The following is a 19,686-nucleotide window of genomic DNA, read 5'->3' on the forward strand; positions in this document are numbered from 1 at the left end:
ACGGGTTGGCCACCACTGTCCTAGAGGATACTGGGGTTCCATTTAGTACCATGGGGTGTAGACGGGTCCACTAGGAGCCATGGGCACTTTAAGTATTTGATAGTGTGGGCTGGCTCCTACCTCTATGCCCCTCCTACCAGACTCAGTTTAGATAATATGCCCGGAAGAGCCGGTCATGCTGAAGGAAGCTCCTGAAGAGTTTTCTGCATTTATTTTCTATGTTTGTTATTTTCAGGCAGGGCTGGATGGCACCAGCCTGCCTGCTTCATGGGACTTAGGGGGGGTGAACGGCCCAACCTCTTGAAGGGTTAATGGTCCCGTTCCCCGCTGACAGGACACTGAGATCCTGAGGGAACTATTCGCAAGCCCCACCACGGCGAGCGTACATTCCCGCAGCTTGCCGCCACCCCTAACAGAGCCAGAAGAATGAAAAGTGGTGAGTACTAAGCCGGCGTCTCGGCTAGCGGGTCACCGGCCATTATGGCAGCATGAGGGTACGGAGACGCGCGGCTTCTAACTGGGACGAAATGCGTCTCCAGACACAGTACACAGCTCCATCTCAGACAGTACACTGTACACAGTACCCAGTACCCACACTGGCAAAAACAGCATTAAAACAGTTTTCTCTTCATTTGAAGCACCGGATTACCTCAGCCAGTATAAAGAAAGCGGGAAGACCGCGCGTCATTGAAGGGGCGGGGCCTTCACTATGAGTGGATCCAGCAGCTCACCAGCACCATTTTCCCTCTGCAGTGAACGCAGACGCTGACTGACAGGGACGCGCAGCTCCTCCGGAGAGACTCCAGATTAAGCCAGCGGTACCAGGGGGTCATAGCAGGTGGGGATCAATTTATTAGTGTACTAAGTCCCCTATCAGGCTACTTAGTCTGCGACCCAGCTAAGCTTGGCATTAGCGATAAGGGCGCGGTGGGGGCTAGCTCCAAATAACTCTGTGTCTCCCTGAAGGGCTCTTTGTGGGTTAATTGTGCTTAACCTTTTCCTGTGTGTGTGTGTGTGTTGTCACATTTACATTATGTCAGGCAAAGAGTGTGTTTCTTGTACAGCAGAGTGTTCCTCTTCACCAGGGGGCTCACTACTGGGTACTCAGGGCAGTGCACCTTCCCAGAATAGCGGTGCTGAACCTGAATGGGTTAATTCCATTAAGGGAATGATCTCAAATATTTCTACAAAGCTATTCCGCAATGAGAAAGAGACAATACTTAAGACAGACTGTGGATGAGTTTATCAATAGAGACTCAGTCCCCAAACCAGCTTCTCAGTCCCCTCCCATTTGTCCGCAAAAACAATCTCTGGCCTATATCCTGCAGTCTGACGCTGACGGGTCAGACATGGAGGAGGGTGAGATGGCTTTGGAGGGGGGAATGCTACTCTGTCACAGGGAATTGAGGCTCTTATAGAGGCTATCAGAGAGGTTCTGCAAATTCATGATAAGGTGTCAGAGGAGTGTGAGGAATCTTATTTTAATGTAAAAAAGAAGTCCTCAGTCACTTTTCCTGTGTCAAAGGAATTGAATATCCTGTTTGAAGAACCGTGGGTAAATCCTGATAAGAAATTTCAAATCCCTAAAAGGTTGCTATCCTCTCTTCCTTTTCCTCTGGAGGATAGGAAAAAAAAAGGGAAAATCCACCGATAGTGGACGCATCAGTCTCTAGGCTGTCATGAAAAATTGTATTGCCTGTCCCTGGTGCAGCCTCCCTAAAAGATACGGCTAATCGTAAAATTGAGACTACACTCAAATCATTGTACACAGCTGCTGGGGTGGCCCAGAGACCCACTATTGTATGTGCATGGATCACAAAAGCCATTGCTAAATGGTCAGATAACCTAATTGAGGGGTTAGATTCCTTGTCCAGGGGAGATGTTGTTTTACTCCTGCAGCATATACAGGACTCTGCAAACTTTATGGTGGAAGCCATAAAAAAAAAAAATGGTTTGCTTAATGCACGCACCACCGCTATGGCAGTGTCAGCACGCAGGGGCTTGTGGCTACGCCAGTGGATTGCTGATGAGGACTTCAGGAAAAGTGTGGAAGGCCTACCATTCACAGGAGAGGCCTTGTTTGGAGACGAACTAGACAAATGGATCTCCAAAGTTACTTTGGATAAGTCTACGTATCTTCCTTCCGCAGCTCCCCCAGCCAGGAAAGCTTATTCAGCTTCAAATTTACAGTCCTTTCGGACAGTCAAGTTTAAGGGAAAATCCAGAGGTGCTTCTACAGCCTCCAGAGGCGCAAGAGGTAAACCTCGCAAACCAGCAACTGCAGGTGCACAGGAACAGAGCTCAGGCTCTGTTTCCTCAAAGCCTTCAGCATGACGGTGGACTGCGATGCCTGGAGGACTGTCAAGTGGGATCCAGACTAAAATTCTTCAGTCATATCTAGTCAAGTTCGTGCCGGGATCCCTGGGTAATAGATCTTATTTCCCAGGGCTACAGACTGGAGTTCCAAGAGCTCCCACCTCACAGATTCTTCAAATCAGGCTTACCAACTTCACAAGAGGCAAGTATAACTTTACAGCAGGCCATCCAAAAACTAGTACAGACTCAAGTCATTGTTCCAGTTCCACCTCATCTGCACAACAAGGGGTACTATTTCAACTTGTTTGTAGTACCGAAACTGGACGGGTCGTTACGGACAATTCTGAACCTCTAGTCCTTGAACCCATTCTTAAGAGTGTTCAAGTTCAAGATGGAGTCTCTGAGAGCAGTGATCTCAGGTCTGGAGGAAGGAGAATTCCTAGTGTCTCTGGATATCAAGGATGCGTACCTGCACATTCCGATCTGGCCACCTCATCAGGCTTATGTACGGTTTGTACTGCAGGACTGTCACTACCAGTCCCAGGCTCTGCCATTTGGTCTCTCCACGGCACCGAGGGTGTTCACCAAAGTGATGGCAGAGATGATGTTTATACTCCGCAAGCAGGGAGTGAACATAATTCCATACCTGGACGATCTTCTGATAAAGGCGCCGTCCAGGGAGAGGTTGCTGGACAGCATTGGTCTCTCAGCCAAACTTCTCCAGGATCACGGGTGGATTCTGAACCATCTGAAATCTCGCCTAGAGCCAACATGGAGGCTCCCATTCCTGGGAATGATACTGGACACGGAGTCACAGAAAGTGTTCTTTTCGTTGGAAAAGGCATTGGTAATTCAGTCAATGGTTCGGGATGTCCTGAAGCCAACCCGGATATCGGTGCATCTATGCATTCGCCTGGGGAAAATGGTGGCCTCTTACAAGGCGCTTCAATATGGAAGGTTTCACGCAAGACCCTTCCAGCTCAATCTGTTGGACAAATGGTCCAGATCGCATCTTCACATGCACCAGAGGATCCGTCTGTCGCCAAGATTTCTCACCTCGTCGAGGGTTGGAGGTTCGGAATTAAGGACTGGATCCTGTTAACCACGGACCAAGCCTCAGAGGTTGGGGAGCAGTCACCCAGGGGGTGCAGTTTCAAGGAAGATGGTCAAGTCAGGAAGTCATCCTTTCAATCAACCTTCTGGAACTCAGGGCCATATACAACGCCTTTCTGCAGGCCTCTTACCTTCTTCACGATCGGGCTATTCAAGTCCAATCGGACAATGTAACAGTAGTGACGTGCATAAACCGACAAGGCGGAATGAAAAGCAGAGCAGCAATATCAGAGGTGTCAAGAATTCTCCTCTAGGCAGAAAAAAACGCTGTGGCATTGTCAGCGGTCTTCATTCCGGGAGTAGACAACTATGAAGCAGACTTCCTCAGCAGACACGACCTGCACCCGGGGGAGTGGGGACTTCACCTGGAGGAGTTCAGGTGCTTGACACGTTGGTAGGGATATCCACAAATTGACATGATGGCCTCTCGTCTCAACAAGAAGCTCAAGTGGTATTGTTCCAGGTTGAGAGACCCACAGGCAGTGGTGGTAGACGCTCTGACGACTTCATGGGTCTATCAGATGGTGTACGTGTTTCCTCCACCTCCTCTGATCCCAAGAATTCTCAAAAGAATAAAAAGGGAAAAGGTTCAAGCAATACTCAATGCTCCGGACTGGCTAAGAAGGGCCTGGTATGCGGACCTTCTAGAGATGCTCCTCGAAGATCCGTGGCCTCTGCCTCTTCACGAGGATCTTCTGCAACAGGGCCCGTTCGTCTATCAGGACATACCATGGCTATGTTTGACGGCATGGAAGTTGAACAACTGATTCTAGCCAGAAGAGGGATCCCTCACAAAGTTATCCTGACTATGATCCAAACCAGGAAGGGGGTAACGTCTAAACATTACCACCGTATTTGGAAGAAATACGTCTCTTGGTGTGAAGCAGAAATTATTCTGCAGTGGAATTTCACCTGGGACGTTTCTTGCTTTTTCTACAGGCAGGTATGGATGTGGGCCCAAGTCTGGGCTCCATAAAAGTCTAGATTTCGGCCTTGTCCGTTTTCTTTCAAAGACAATTGTCTTATCTCCCAGAGGTCCAGAAGTTTTTGAAAGGTGTTCTGCGCATCCAACCTCCCTTTGTGTCTCCCACGGCACCATGGGATTTGGTGCTGCAGTTCCTCCAATCGGACTGGTTTGAACCGTTGCAGGAGGTGGAAGTAACATATCTTACGTGGAAGACCGTCACACTGTTGGCCTTGGCTTCAGCAAGGCGTGTGTCGGAGCTGGGAACTTTGTCTTACAAGACCCCTTATTTAATTTTCCATGAGGACAGAGCTGAACTCAGAACTCGTCAGCAGTTTCTTCCAAAAGTGGTGTCTGTGTTTCACATCAACCAGCCTATTGTGGTTCCGGTTATCACCGACACTTCCGCAACTTCAAAGTCTTTGGGTGTTGTGGGGGCTTTGAAGGTATACGTAGAGAGGACAGCTCGTCACAGGAAATCCTACTCGCTGTTCGTTCTATATGATCCCAATAAAATGAGGTGTCCTGCTTCAAAGTAGACAATGCATACTGGATCAGGCTCACTATCCAGCATGCTTATTCCACGGCAGGTTTGCCGGCTCCAAAATCTGTACAGGCCCACTCTACTAGGTCGGTGGGTTCTTCCTGGGCGGCTGCCCGGGGTGTCTCGGCTTTATAGCTCTGCCGAGCGGCTACTTGGTCTGGTTCGAACACATTTGCTAAGTTCTACAATTTTGATACTTTGGCCTCTGAGGACCTTCAGCTTGGTCAATCAGTTCTGCAGGAACCTCAGCACTCTCCCACCCGGTTTGGGAGCTATGGTACATCCCCATGGTACTAAATGAAACCCCAGTATCCTCTAGGATGTAAGAGAAAATAGGATTTTAATTACCTACCGGTAAATCCTTTTCTCATAGTCCATAGAGGATACTGGGCGCCCGCCCGGTGCTTCGTTTTTCCTGCACTGTTACTTGGTTAAGTATTGGTGGTTTAGCTGTTGCTGTTCCTGTTTTTTTTTTTTTAATCCAACAATTTTTATTTGTTTTTAATGCATTGAAACAAAGAACAATGTATGCTTTATGACAAAACAATATAACAAGTATATCATGTATGCATAAACAACAGTAAATTAATAAAAATAAAAATAAAAAAAGAAGTAAATAAAAGTCCTTTGTGTGGTTTCTTTATGTACAAATTACAGCAAAAAAAAAAAAGCAATACCAATCAGAGGTATAATATAGTGGATATTCAATGGGAAGAGTATACAAAATAAGTCAAGGAACATACATACATATCTGCTGTCATGAAAACTAATTGGGCGATACAAATAGCATGATAAACTAGGAGTAACAGTATGCAATATATTCAACAGCGATAGTAGACCGAGTTAAACTGTGGATAATAAGAGGCCCTGACTATATGGGGGAGAAAGCCATCTATCCCAAATTTTGTAGAGCTTATCAGGAGTTTTCCTAGAAATGTACACAAACTTTTCATGAGACACAACTGAGTTTACTAGGGGTATCCATACATTAATGTCAGGGGTCAGAGGCGCCAACCAGGATCTTGCAATCAAAACTTTACTGAGAGCACAGAGGTTAAGAACATAACGTCTAGAATTCACATCCAATATTTCTATAAGACCTAGATCAGTTTCCCATTTGGAACGAAGGTCAGGGAGTGCGGCAGAGTGGTGGGCAGTGAGCAGAGTTGAATAAAGTACAGAAATGGCTCTAGATTGTCCCGTGGAAGCCAAAAGCGAATGCACAGGAGATGTTTGTAATACTGGTGGCACAGCACCAAATTAAGATGAACACGCGTGCCGAAGCTGAAGGTAACAATAGAAATAGGACATAGGCAAATTAAAGTCAGTGCGTAGCTGTTCAAGGGTTTTTAAAGTGCCCGGCAAATATATCTGGCCGATGGAGTGTATACCCCAGGGTCCCCACACCGTCCCCATTTGGAAAGGGACCAAATCATGGAAGGCACAAGTATGAGTCAGAGGTGTACCAGGATCCCATCCCTTGCCCTGCAATAAATTATGAACCTGTCTCCATATTAGAATAGCCTGTTTGAAAAGTGACATGATAAGAACAGTACTATTATCGCTCAATAGCAATTGTAGGGAATTAAGACCAGTCCACTCATGAGTCTGTAGCTGGGATATCAACGTATCTCCATTAACGTCTTTAACCCAGGGTATTATATGAGATAACTGAGCCGCCATATAGTATAACATAAATTTAGGAAGAGCTAGACCGCCTGAGTCTCGAGACCTTGTTAGGGTATCGAATTTGATCCTAGCTCTGCAATGAAACCAAACCAACGAGGACAATAGACCATCAATTTTATCAAATATATACCGAGGTAAATAAATAGGGGAATGTTGGAGAATATAAAGTAATTTAGGTAATACGACCATTTTGATGAGATTAATCCTGCCCGTAACAGTGAATGGAAGCCCCAGACTCTAGCATGAGACCGTATATAATCCATTTTTGGTTGCAGGTTTAGCACAAAAAATTTAAAAGATTGATTGGTCACCAATATGCCCAAATATTTAAATGAGCTCACCCAGCGAAGAGGCAAAGTCCCAATTGGGTCACCAGGACATAGACCCCTGGTAGGAAGTAATAGATAATCGATTAATAGATAATCCAGAATATCCCCCAAAAGTATTAATTTTTTCTAGAACATGATCCATAGTATTTGGGTAATCAGAAATAAATAACAGAATATCATCTGCGTAAAGAGCGATTTTGTCCGTCCTGCTGCCCAACCGGAACCCCGCCACCCATGGGGATGCTCTAATGATACAGGCCAATGGCTCTATGGCGATAGCAAAGCGGATCGGGGACAGAGGGCAACCTTGTCTCGTACCTCTTTTCAGGGGAAAGGACGAGGAGACGTGACCATTCACAGAAACCTGAGCAGTAGGTGATGAGTAAAGTAGTTTGACCCACTTAATAAAGTTAGGGCCCATACCAAATCTTTCCAGTGCCCCCCACAGGAACCCCCACTCCACAGAGTAAAATGCTTTAGCAGCATCCAATGACACAATAATGGAAGAGGAGGGGTCCCCCGCAGGGGGACTGCAAATGAGTATAAAGGCGCCTCAAATTGAGTAAAGTGGACCAACCAGGCATAAACCCAGTTTGATTAAATGCGTGATTATGGAGCTCAGCCTAGTTTCCAGTATTTTAGCCAATATTTAATGTCCATAGTTAACAGTGAAATTGGATGGTAGGAGTCCACTTTTTGTGGGTCTTTATCAGGTTTTAACAGGACAATTATGAGGGCTTCAGACATAGAGTCGGGCAAGGTTCCCAGGTCAAATAAGTCATTATAGAGCTTAAGAAGTTTCAGGGGGATCCCATCCAGTCCGGGTGTTTTCACCCCGGGAAATTATTTGATCGCAGTTTCTAGTTCAAGTAGCGTCAGGGGAGAATCTAAAAATTCAACAGCTTCTACAGGTAATGCAGGCATAGCAATCTTATCTAAATAATCCAGTATTTCTAAAACATCATATACTAATCTGGAGCCATATAGAGACTCATAATATGTGACAAACTCCTTCACAATATCAGGGGTATGCGAGTGAAGCACGTTGTCAGCGGTGCGAATGGCAATAACAGTGGTAGACGCCCTGTCAACTCCCGCCAATTTTGCCATAAAACTGCCAGGTCTACCACCCGTTGCATAGTATGTGTGTTGAGTGTATAGTAAACGATATTTAGCCTTGTCCGTTAAACAGTTACACCAATCAGCCTGGGCACGTAACCATCGCTCCTTAGTAGAGGCAAGATTATCATTAAGATACTGCACCTCCAACACTCTGCACGCAGTCTCCAAGTCCTGCTCCTGATGTTTATTGTGAAATTTTAAAGATGCCACTGCCTTAATTAGAGTACCACGTAAATGCGCCCTAAAAAGCATCCCAGAGTACAGGGATAGACGCAGAGCCCTCATTCATCTCCAAAAAATCACTCCAAAGTTGTTCCAGCTCCGCCCCTGCGCCCAATTGTGTCAGCCAAAATGAATTAAACTTCCAAAATAACTGACCCCTATTAGCACCCATATCCAAACTCAAAACAATCGGTGAATGGTCAGAGATACCTCTAGTAGTATATTGAATATTAGTAACTCTGGGCAATAAACATTTGGTAGTTAATGCGAGGTCTATTCTAGAGAAAGAAGAATATGTAGCAGAGAAGCAGGAGTATTGGCGTACACCTGGATGGAGCACTCTCCATACATCTAACAGGCCCAAACTATCCAGCAATAATGCAAAGGTTCCTGGGCGCGCATTAGCAGCAATCGAGGACAGACTAACTCTATCCAAGACAGGGTCTAAGACATTATTAAAGTCGCCAACACAGACAGTAGATACATTAGGGTAGAGAGCCATAAATTCGCCTGTTTTTTTAAGAATATCTGTAGAGAAGGGGGGAGGTATGTACACTGCAAGTATGAGCAAAGAGAGTGAATAAATTTGGCATTTCAAAAATACATATCTGCCCCATGGTTCTATCTTCACCTGGTCAAGGATAAACGGAAATTATTTTCGTACCAGTATCGAGACACCCTGTGAGTGAGTATTATGAGTGGAGTGGTATCCCAACCCACCCAGGGGGTTTATTTACTAAGATTCGTGTTTCTGCCGAATTGGTGGGAGTTTGAACTCGAATTTTATCGGTTATTTACTAAGGTGCAGAGTTTTCATTTTTCGCATTTTCCAATGTCGATGTTATTCGTATTGTCGGGCAGTGTTTTACGGAAGGGATTAGTAAAACACTGCCAGACATAACACAGTGAAGCCCGGTCGGATCAGTGAGATCCGTGCAGAGCTTCATTGTGTACAGTATGAGAAGTATTTAAACAGTTAAAAGTTTTTAAAAAATTGTGTGGGGTCCCCCCTCCTAAGCTTAACCAGCCTCGGGCTCTTTGAGCTGGCCCTGGTTGTTTAAATACCAGGGAAAAAATGACTGGGGTCCCCAGTATTTAGACAACCAGCACCGGGCTCTTGGGGTGGCCCTAGCTCCAAAAATACAGGGGACAAAAAAGACGTAGGGGTCCCCCGTATTTTTAAAACCAGCACCGGGCTCCACTAGCCAGAGAGATAATGCCACAGCCGGAACACACTTTTATATAGGCCCCTGCGACTGTGGCATTACCCCCCCCCCCCCCCCAACTAGTCACCCCTGGCCGGGGTTCCCTGGATAAGTGGGGGCTGATAGCCTTTGTGTAAAAAATATATATTGTTTTTTGTTGTAGAACTACAAGTCCCAGCAAGCCTGCCCCACAAGCTGGTACTTGGGGAACCACAAGTACCAGCATGCAGGGAAATAACGGGCCCACTGGTACCTGTAGTTCAACAACAACATAAATACCCAAATAAAAACAGAACACACACATCGTGGAAGTAAAACTTTAATTAACATACATGCACACTTGCACACTCACACATACTTACCTAGTGTCCCACTGAGCCCATCGGTTCCCTTGTCAAGTAGAATCCAATTGGAAACCTGGAAAAAGAAGCCCAAAATACTCACCTATTTTCCAGTGATGATCGGTCCTCTTCGTTCCATGTAGAATCTACAGGGTTAAAAAAAAAATATGAAAAAATCCCGGTCCAACGCACTAAAGGGGTTCCATGTTTACACATGAAACCCCTTTTCCCCGTATGCCGGGACCCCCCGTGATTGCTGTCACTGGAGATCCCGCCAGCCAATCAGGGAGCGCCACGTCATGTGGGTGACCCCAATTAACTTTGCAGTTAACTGCAGACCGCAAAGTTCCCATCATAGGTCAGAATGGCTAGATTGATTGGCTAGTAGCGCACAGCCAATCAGGAGAGCGCCATGACGTAAGTATGTATGAGTGTGTAAGTGTGCATGTATGTTAATGTTAATTAAAGTTTCACCCAGTGGGTGAAATAAGCAATGTGCTAGATTGTGGCTGCATGCAGGCCAATCTAGCACCGGCAATAGTGGTGCACAGGGCCCCGCATCGCTATCGCTGTGGGGCATACACACGGAGAGATCTGTGCTTAAAATCTAAGCAATCTAGTCAGATTACTAAAATTTTAAGCACGGCTCTCTCTGTGTACCCCCCTTCAGAATTTTTCTTACTGGTACAGCTAACTAGACTGATTAATGGAGGCCTAAACATATAAATGTCCCTTTATTATTTGCTTTTAAATTGTATTCATTTAGCAACAATTAATTTTAGCAGATTATACTATCCTCCGGGAACCCGGAGTCTAGAATGGAGGGAGAGGGGGGGGGGGGGGGGTGCGAGCGCAACGAAGCCCCTTGCACTCGCCACAGGTTCTGGTCCCTGTTAGTCGGCTGTTGATTGCTCAGGATGCAGGTGTCTGTTCGGTGGTTTCCTGACCGCCGGTCACATAGCTACAGCCTATCTATCCAGGATATGCTGTTTCTTTAGTTTCTGCAGAGAGACAATTATGGCAAAACAGATTATACAGTTGCTGTAGGAGTTGTTAGAAAAGCAGAAACACAGAGCACACGTGTATTCAATTTAACTGATAAGGAGAGAATTGGAGCTTACTTACCAAGGTCCAGTGCATAGAAATGCAGCATACAGTAAGCTCATATAATATTTACCGTATTTAGTCGAGTATAAGCCGAGTTTTTCAGCACATTTTTTGTGCTGAAAAAGCCCCCACCTCGGCTTATACTCGAGTGATGCTCCAGGACCAGGGGCGGATTGGCCCCGCCGGGATCCCGGGACGGATCCTGGTTAGCCGGTCCCATTGACCCTTCAGTTGGCTGTCAGTCACTCTTTCTCTCCCCCCCCCCCCCCCCTCCGACGCCAGCTGCAGCGATCAGGCAGCGTTAACTGACTACTTCCGTGATGGCTCCTCCCCGGGTCTGCCTCCAGCTCTGTCTCCTCTACAAGAACAAGCAGGCACACACACAGCTGCAGGAGTGAAGATAGGTCAGCCGTTGTGCCTATCATTAGGTAGGCTGGACTATTCAAATGAATGCTGACAGGGCTCGGAGCCCTGTGGAGGCGTCAGCTCAGCATGAGGCTGGAGCGGAGCTGGCCAGGCACGCTGACACTGGTGAGTTGCAGCCGTGACAGCAATGTGCTGAGGCTGTGACACTACAATGTGTTAGGAGGCTGTAAATACGTGACACACGCTGGTACTTGGCTGACAGGAATTTTGGTGTGACTGTGTTAGCTCCGTAGTACTGTGAGTCAGTGCGCTGACACCATAATACAGCTCCGTTTTATGGGCTGTGACCCTGGGCTGATAACCCTGTGTTCTGGCTGCAGAAAGCCTGTAGACAGAGCCAACTAATGTGCTGTATATCTTCCCTGTCACACCCAGATGGCAGCATTCAGTTAAGCCGCTGCCCAGCTGGAGTGAAATCTTGCCTTGCGAATCAACGTGCTCACTGTGTGAATGGATGTGTACGGCTAGAGCTGCATTTCCCACCCTAGGCTTATACTCAAGTCAATAAGTTTTCCCAGTTTTTTGGGGTAAAATTAGGTGCCTCGGCTTATATTCGGGTCGACTTATACTCGAGTATATTCGGTAAGTTAAAGGCAGCTAAAAAGTATGAATCGCCTGACATTCTCCCAGTATGGCACATACTGTATTTCTGATAACAGTTTATCTTCTAAAATGCCACCAAAAATCTCATAAAATTAAAAAGCTATTTAGCTAAAAACTATTCTCCTAGAATACCTTCCATAGAGAGACGTCTTACTATTATTATTGTGAAGTACAGAACTGTGACTGTAATTAGACACAGGACTTATAAGCAAATGGATAGTGAATATCCAAGCAGATAATCTATCGTTTGATTAAACTAATTGTATTGTTGCTGTGTTTCCCTCAGGTGCTGTGCCAGCTCACCATGGCCAAGAGCCCATCACTCCTGCTGAACCACACAACTGTAGCCTGTCTCCCAATGGCATGAGGAAGATATTAGATAAGTTATCTCAGGCAGTATACCAAGTCATGATACAGTGAGTATTTTTTCTTACCGCGAGTGGGTGACACTAAATCATTATGGGGCTTATGCAGAAATGAACATATGGCTCTTTTGCAGAACGCATCTTGCATGATAACATATGGCATATGCTCCAGAGCCAAGTGCATGCAAGCATGGATGATACTGAGTTGTACGCGTATTGGGGGTTATCCAGATGTGGTTGGAGTTGCTGTTCATGCAGTAAAGTACCAATTATCGGTACTTTGCGCTTGTGCGAGGCCTATTCCGCTCGTATGGGAAAGGTTCCTGCAACAGTGGACGCACTACGGCATCAGACTGTCTGTGATTGACAGTCTGATGCCATTTGTGGGTGGGAAGGGGGCTTCATTTCTGAAAATGGATGTGTGTTTCTGCCGTTGCGGTGGAGGGACGAGGCAGGATCCCATTCTGGCCTCTTGGTAGCTTCTGTGGTGACCAGCTTGTGTGACCCCATGGGTCTCGCAGCCAACCAATGGTGTTGGAGATACTCCGACACTATGTGTTGCTGCCGTTTAGGGGGGAGGGAAGAGGCCAGGTATCTACGTGGTTTCACAGAGATTTCCTGGCCTCTGCGATGGGCGGATTGTGCGTCCCCATGGGTGCCGCAAGCCACCCACTAGTGCATGAGTGATCCAATGGTCAGATCACTACTACAGCAGGAAGTGTCTGCTTGTATTAGATGCCTCCTGCTGCATCGCCATACAGCACTATCAGGGCTGCTTCCAGGGAAACAGCAGTGATAGCAACTCCAACCGCTTCTGAATCAGGCCAATTCATTTTATACACAAATGCGATTGCAATATTTTCTACGCTATGGAATTGCTAATGTTAGCAAATGAAGCTATCACAATTTTTTTCGCAATTGCGTACACATTCGCTCCCTATACGCAAAAACAAGGAACATCAAGTGTAAGGGTAGACCTGTGGCTACGCAGATGTCAGTGGTGGTGCAGTTGCCATGTTTTTGCACATACGAGCTCGCTGCTGCAGATATACAGCATGAAACCAGCTATGACACGCATGTGTTTTTCTAACCACTTCCTGTAAACTCCCCGCTAACACAATCACTTTTCCATGAAATCCTCATTGCAAGCGAGATTGCAGCACATGCTCAGTCTGCCGATAAAAAATCTGTTGCGTGAACATTGGCCATTGCGTACAAACATGAATTAGGCCCATTCATCGCAATTACATTATACTTTGTGAGGAGATGTAGTTCGCCAGTAATGGGGCAGTCCCACATGTGCAGAGTTCAATGAGTACATGTTGACCGAACTGCAGGCTATGCAGCATTTGTCATTTTGTATCTTTCACATCAAGTATAGCCTGGGCTGTCAGTCTCTGCTCTGGTGCTTCTAACACACTCTGGTCTGTATCTCAGTGCTGAGATAAAGACCAGTGTGGTAGAAGCACAAGATAAGAGAGTGACACCCCAGGAACTACACGGATTGTTATAGGGGCAGGGTGTTAGTACACTATACTTGTACTCTGTACTGGTTACTGCTACACAGTTCCACTTTTCTTGTGTTTTATGCTGGATTAATAGTATCTCCTGTTAAAGTGTATGTATGAACAATGTATGAATCCAATACTCAGAGGGGAAATAAATGAAATAATGTAAAGGTAAATATTTATAAAACTTTAATTCATTTAAGAGTAAATAGTGAATGGATTCTATCATGCCTACCAAATATTAATTAATAGTGACATATCCACATATAGTGGTTTGCCTCATAACTTAAGGTACAATATAGTGAATTAATGGAAGTAAAGTGGGATGATCATGCCTGTCTTCTTATTACATGTTTACTTTAAGTGCATGAAATCATAATCTTAGCAGTCCAATGCCAGTTAATGAACATTATCTGGTTTCTTAGCACTCATTAGAGTGCACATTATATTTATGAAAGGCAAACACACATTATACTTATGACACACAAGAGAATAAAATTAAATTCATTTTTAATGCACTCATTTATATAGCACTCAAGAGGAGAGTAATCATTTTAAAATGAACACACATCTCCATCTCCAAAATACCACATACATTTATATACGTAACATAGACCGTAGTTTACCTAGGAAGGCAGTAGAAAGGGATAAACACTGCATAAACAATTTTCTAAATTGATCACATCCCATCTGCATCTGAGATGCACATTGTGATAAATATCAGAAAATCTTATATGATCCATTGCACTATGAGAGAATGCTGTACTAATTCCTGCTCCTGCCACCAAATGTAATCTAGGCTGCATTATTTATTAGACGCGAAAGGTATTATTTTAAACAAAAAATTGCTTTATCCAGCCTAGATGTCTGAGACTGAAAAATAGGCGGAAAGCTGGGAATAAATCTAGGCAAAATGGATTATGTGGAAAGGCAACATGATGGGTTGGTGGTTAGCATTGCTGCCTCACAGTGCTGGTTCTTTGCATTTGAATCCAACCAGGACACTATGGGGCCAAATGTAATGCAGTGCGAGTTTGCACAAATGTGCGTGTTTAGTGCTAAACTCGCACATTTTGCAAACTCAACCAATGTATTGGGTCGCGGAAACATGCAAACTCACATGTTTCCTGCAGTCCCAAACTCGCAATGGCAAAACATCCATAAGCGGAGCACATAGGCAGTAATGGGGAATGAAATCCCCATTATCGTCTATGGTGGGAACCTGCGGTCTGCAGTATTGGGACTGCACAGCCCATACCCACTCCAGGGGTTCCCCGGTCTAGTAAGCGCCCATTTGGGCTTTTTTGATTGTACTCTATATGCTTACCTTTAATTGATATTTTCTAGTTGCTGATCTAACACTTGAGTAATTAGTAGATACTGAGAAGTCATACAATGTGAATGTTTCTATTTGGGTATGATTAGTATCTCACAAGTTACCATTCACTCTCTGGTCTAACAGACATGTGATATAACAGCCTAATACCATACACTAAAGGATACATATCCACTAATATTCCTAATAAACTTTTTTTTTTTTTTCACTTAACCCTTGCTGGGAAACAGCATTCCAGTTGGAAGAAAAAATTGTTCTCTTCTCCTGCACTCAATTGATTAGGATTTGAGTGATATACTAGAAATCTTCTGCAGCAGGATAAGCCCCTGATTTCAGACATATATCTGTCCCCTAATGACAGGAGCTGTCTAACTTATTAACCAGGTGCATTCATGGTGCAGACTTTGAACCTACAGTCTCTTATATGAATCCAGATTTAAACTTATGTCACAATTTGGTCATTGGGCCTCTAATAAGACTGTTTAACCGTGGATTGCTAACCTTACGCATATCTTCGCCCAAAAAATCTGGCTAGCTCCACTATCAATATTCATTTTCTTCCATTCTCCTTTTTTCCTCTTTTCTTGTTCTTTTTTCTTCTCCTTTCCTTATTCTAAACGTGCTCTCTCATCCGGTTGGACAGCAGAAGCACATTTTCTTGCTTGGTAAGAGTACTCACTCATTCAGCAAAGATTACTGCCATACTCCACAGGATAAACCCAATCTCATCCGATCTTGGAAGCCAATCTCTGGTAGGCCTGGTAAGTAATTGATGGGGAGACCCGCAATGAATACCAGGTGCAGTAAACCTATATGCTGAACAGCAGAAGGAAACTACCTACCTACCATCTATTTTCGATCTAATTTTCAGTGTCTACCTGGACACTCTATTAAAGACCGTCTTTATAGAAATACGAGGGATATGTGATATGGACCTGTTTTAGGTATTACAAACCCCCACAACAAAGGGGATACCAGATACTAATAGCCCCCCTTCTATAAGGGGCATTGTGAGATATAGGCTTTGTAACCAATGTCTATTTGATGGTCAGACCTTAAGGAAGCACTAATCCTTTGAATTAAAAAGCCTTGTGGTAACACCACTGTCTCAACGTAGAGCAGCAGGTGCTTAAGTACCCATATAGGCAACATTTTTGCTCACTGAGATCTATGACCTGTACCTTTGAGAGTGACAATATTAATGAATTACTTGCAACTATAGAGACTGCTGAACAAAGAACCCTGTGGGGATAATTAACCTGTTTTGAGATATTAAATATAGAGTCATTCGAATAATTATTTATTAAGTCAAATATTTTCACCTAGGCAGTTATTCACTACCAATGATAACTCCAATTATGGGGTATATGCAATTAGCGGCGAATCGCGGCAATTTTTCGTCCGTTTTTCAATTCGACACAATTCGACAGTCTAATTTCGGCAAGTGGGTGCCGAAATTGACCATATTCAATAAAAAACGGATTTGACAGTCCCGCTGACGAAAAACGGCCGATTTGACGGATTTTGTTCCGATTTTTTAAAAACGGGTAAAAACACGGAAAAACACGGAAAAAAATGGCGTGGGGTCCCCTCTCCAAAGCATAACCAGCCTCGGGCTCTTTGAGCTGGTCCTGGTTCTAAAAATCCGGGGGAAAAATGGACAGGGGATCCCCCGTATTTTTAAAACCAGCACCGGGCTCTGCGCCTGGTGCAAAAAATATGGGGGACACAAAGAGTAGGGGTCCCCCATATTTTTTACACCAGCATCGGGCTCCACTAGCTGGACAGATAATGCCACAGCCGGGGGTCACTTTTATACAGCGCCCTGCGGCCGTGGCATTAAATATCCAACTAGTCACCCCTGGCATATCCCTGGTATTCCATTACCCCTGGATTCTACTTGGAGAAGAGGACCGACTGCTTCGTGTCAACATAGGTAAGTATGTGTGTGTCGGCAGGTGTGCAATAAAGTTTTACTCTCAAGGTGTGTGTCTCCTGTTTTTATTTGGGTATTTTTTTTCCAGTAGTACTACAGGTACCAGCGGGCCCGTTTTTCTTCCGCATGCTGGTACTTGTGGTTCTCCAAGTACCAGCTTGCGGGGGAGACTTGCTGGGACTTGTAGTACTACAGGAAAAAACAATATTCTTTCAAATTTCTCAAGGCTATCAGCCCCCCATCCGCAGCCCTTGGATGGGGGGGACAGCCTCGGGCTTCACCCCTGGCCCTTGGGTGGCTGGGGGGGGACCCCTTGATTGAAGGGGTCCCCACTCCCCCAGGGTACCCCTGCCAGGGGTGACTAGTTGGATATTTAATGCCACGGCCGCAGGGCGCTGTATAAAAGTGACCCCCCCCGGCTGTGGCATTATCTGTCCAGCTAGTGGAGCCCGATGCTGGTGTAAAAAATACGGGGGACCCCTACTCTTTTTGTCCCCCGTATTTTTTGCACCAGCACCAGGCGCAGAGCCCGGTGCTGGTTTTAAAAATATGGGGGATCCCCTGTCCATTTTTCCCCCCGATTTTCAGAACCAGGACCGACTCGAAGAGCCCGAGGCTGGTTATGCTTTGGAGGGGGGGCCCCACGCCTTTTTTTTTCGGGATTTTACCATTCCATTTAAAAAAATATATATATATATATTTTTTAAAAAATATATAAATAATACTTGTGCCTCCCAAAAAGACAAACAAAGTACCTAATCCCTTCTAATATAAATAGATATGCCATTACCAATAAAAAAAACACCAAAAAAAACATGTTTTACATTTTTTTTATTAGATTCACCCACCAAAGTGTGGCGGATTGAAAATGACGAATTTACTGTCTAAAAGCACTGTTGTCGAATTTCCTAACTTCAATTGAATATACTTTTGTCGAATTGCCGCATTTGTACCATTGCAGAAAAGTCGAATTTGACAAATGTCGAATTTCAAAAAGTCGAATTTTGAAAGTCCTTTTTTTTGACAGAAAGTACTGAATTGCATTGTCGATTTTTTTTTTTTTGGCGAAAAAGTCCCGTTTTTCGCCAATTTCGGGAATTCGACCGCAATTGCATATACCCCTATGTGGTTTTAATTATGCAAAATAAATTGGTAATTTGCAAATGTACATAAAACAGCCCTTTGAAGTAGTGTGCTGTTTAATCTCATTATTTTAATATTGAATTAAAAGTTAAGTTTTAGTGTCTGACTACAATCATAAGAGTGCCCCAACACAGAGTCTTTCTTTTTTCTCTTTACTTTTTGCTATGCATTTCACTGACTCTGGGAGCACCATCGACATTTGAAATCAACACACTGTGTGTAAATTTTGAATATAGTCGGTTACGGACTAATATCCATCAAAGGTTATAGTCTGTTGTTTCAACCTGTCGCGGAACTGTCCACTTTGTAGGTCTGCGGTAGACTGCAAGGTTAATTGAGGTCACTCTTTTACCACTTTCTTTACTCTTCCAGACAGAAGCATGCATGGATCTCGCTGATCTCTGCATGCTTCTGTCAAACTCGCACAATGTAATGAAAGTTACATCACACAATGGAATAGCCTCAAACTTAAAAACTTGCAGGCTATTACATTGGGCAAGTGTTACGCACACCAGTGTTAACAGGAGTATACCGGTGTATGAACAGAGAGGGAAGCGAAGCAAACGAACTCACAGACAGTATAACATAACATACACAGGAGGTGATGGAATAACTAATAAACACAAAGTGAACGGAGAAGCCCAAAGGCTCAGGAATTGGGTGTCTCCCTAGTGTCAGGAATGCTCAGATGGAATAGAGCGGACAATGAAGCGATGTGTAGTGATTTAACATGTGGAGCACCTGAAATGATGTTGCTAAGAGCAACAGAAAAAACCCCAAAGGGTTACCAACGGGTGTGGGAATAAACTCCTTGGTCAGAGATAGAAATATAGACACAAGGAGAGTATCCACAATCCTAACCCTCACTTGCAGGGCACAGGTTCAGCTTACTGCCACTAAACTGACACCTGGACGCCCTGCACAGTGAGGGAGGATTAAGCAAGCAGGTCTGAGAGTACAGCCGCAAACCTGCTGGGTTCACAGAATAGCAAAAGAACCCCAGCAGGTCAAACAACTGACTCCAGTCTTACTGCTAGGTCCGGATTGGCAGAATGAAGTACCGAATCCCAAGGCCTATTCGCAGTAAGCAACAAGTAAATACAAAGTCACACAGTACTAGCTAACTCTCTGGAACTGACTAACAAACAAAGATTCAGCAGCATTTGCCTAGCCTGAGAGGATGGTTTATATAGCAGGTGCTGTCCACGCCCCACTCAGACCTCACAGACTGTGAGCACAAAACCAGCGCCGGATTCCCTGCCGTGCACAGAGCCTGTAACCACTACACAGTAAAAACCCGGACCGGAGTATCAGCTGCGCTCAGGTTACTTCGCTAACACTTGCCTCCCGGTTGCCATGGCGACGTGGCAGCACAGAGCAGGAGATCCTAACAGTACCCCCCCTCTGACGAGGGGTC

The 19,686-nt window shown here is 44.9% G+C and overlaps 1 protein-coding gene across 8 annotated transcripts in view; it reads left to right on the forward strand.

Moving 5' to 3' along the window:
* Positions 1-19,686, forward strand: part of LOC135027842 (uncharacterized) — a 1,366,020-nt gene that overhangs the window by 922,995 nt on the left and 423,339 nt on the right. For all 8 annotated transcript variants that reach the window (XR_010224289.1, XM_063953746.1, XM_063953745.1 and 5 more), the window contains one exon: positions 12,268-12,397. Coding sequence is in view for 7 of the 8 variants with exons in the window: in XM_063953746.1 (XP_063809816.1) it covers positions 12,268-12,397 (130 nt within the window). In the remaining variant the exon portion in view is untranslated. The remainder of the gene's footprint in view (positions 1-12,267; positions 12,398-19,686) is intronic.

This window comes from Pseudophryne corroboree, chromosome 2 (assembly GCF_028390025.1).
Source record: "Pseudophryne corroboree isolate aPseCor3 chromosome 2, aPseCor3.hap2, whole genome shotgun sequence".
In the NCBI taxonomy this organism is placed as follows: Eukaryota; Metazoa; Chordata; class Amphibia; order Anura; family Myobatrachidae; genus Pseudophryne; species Pseudophryne corroboree.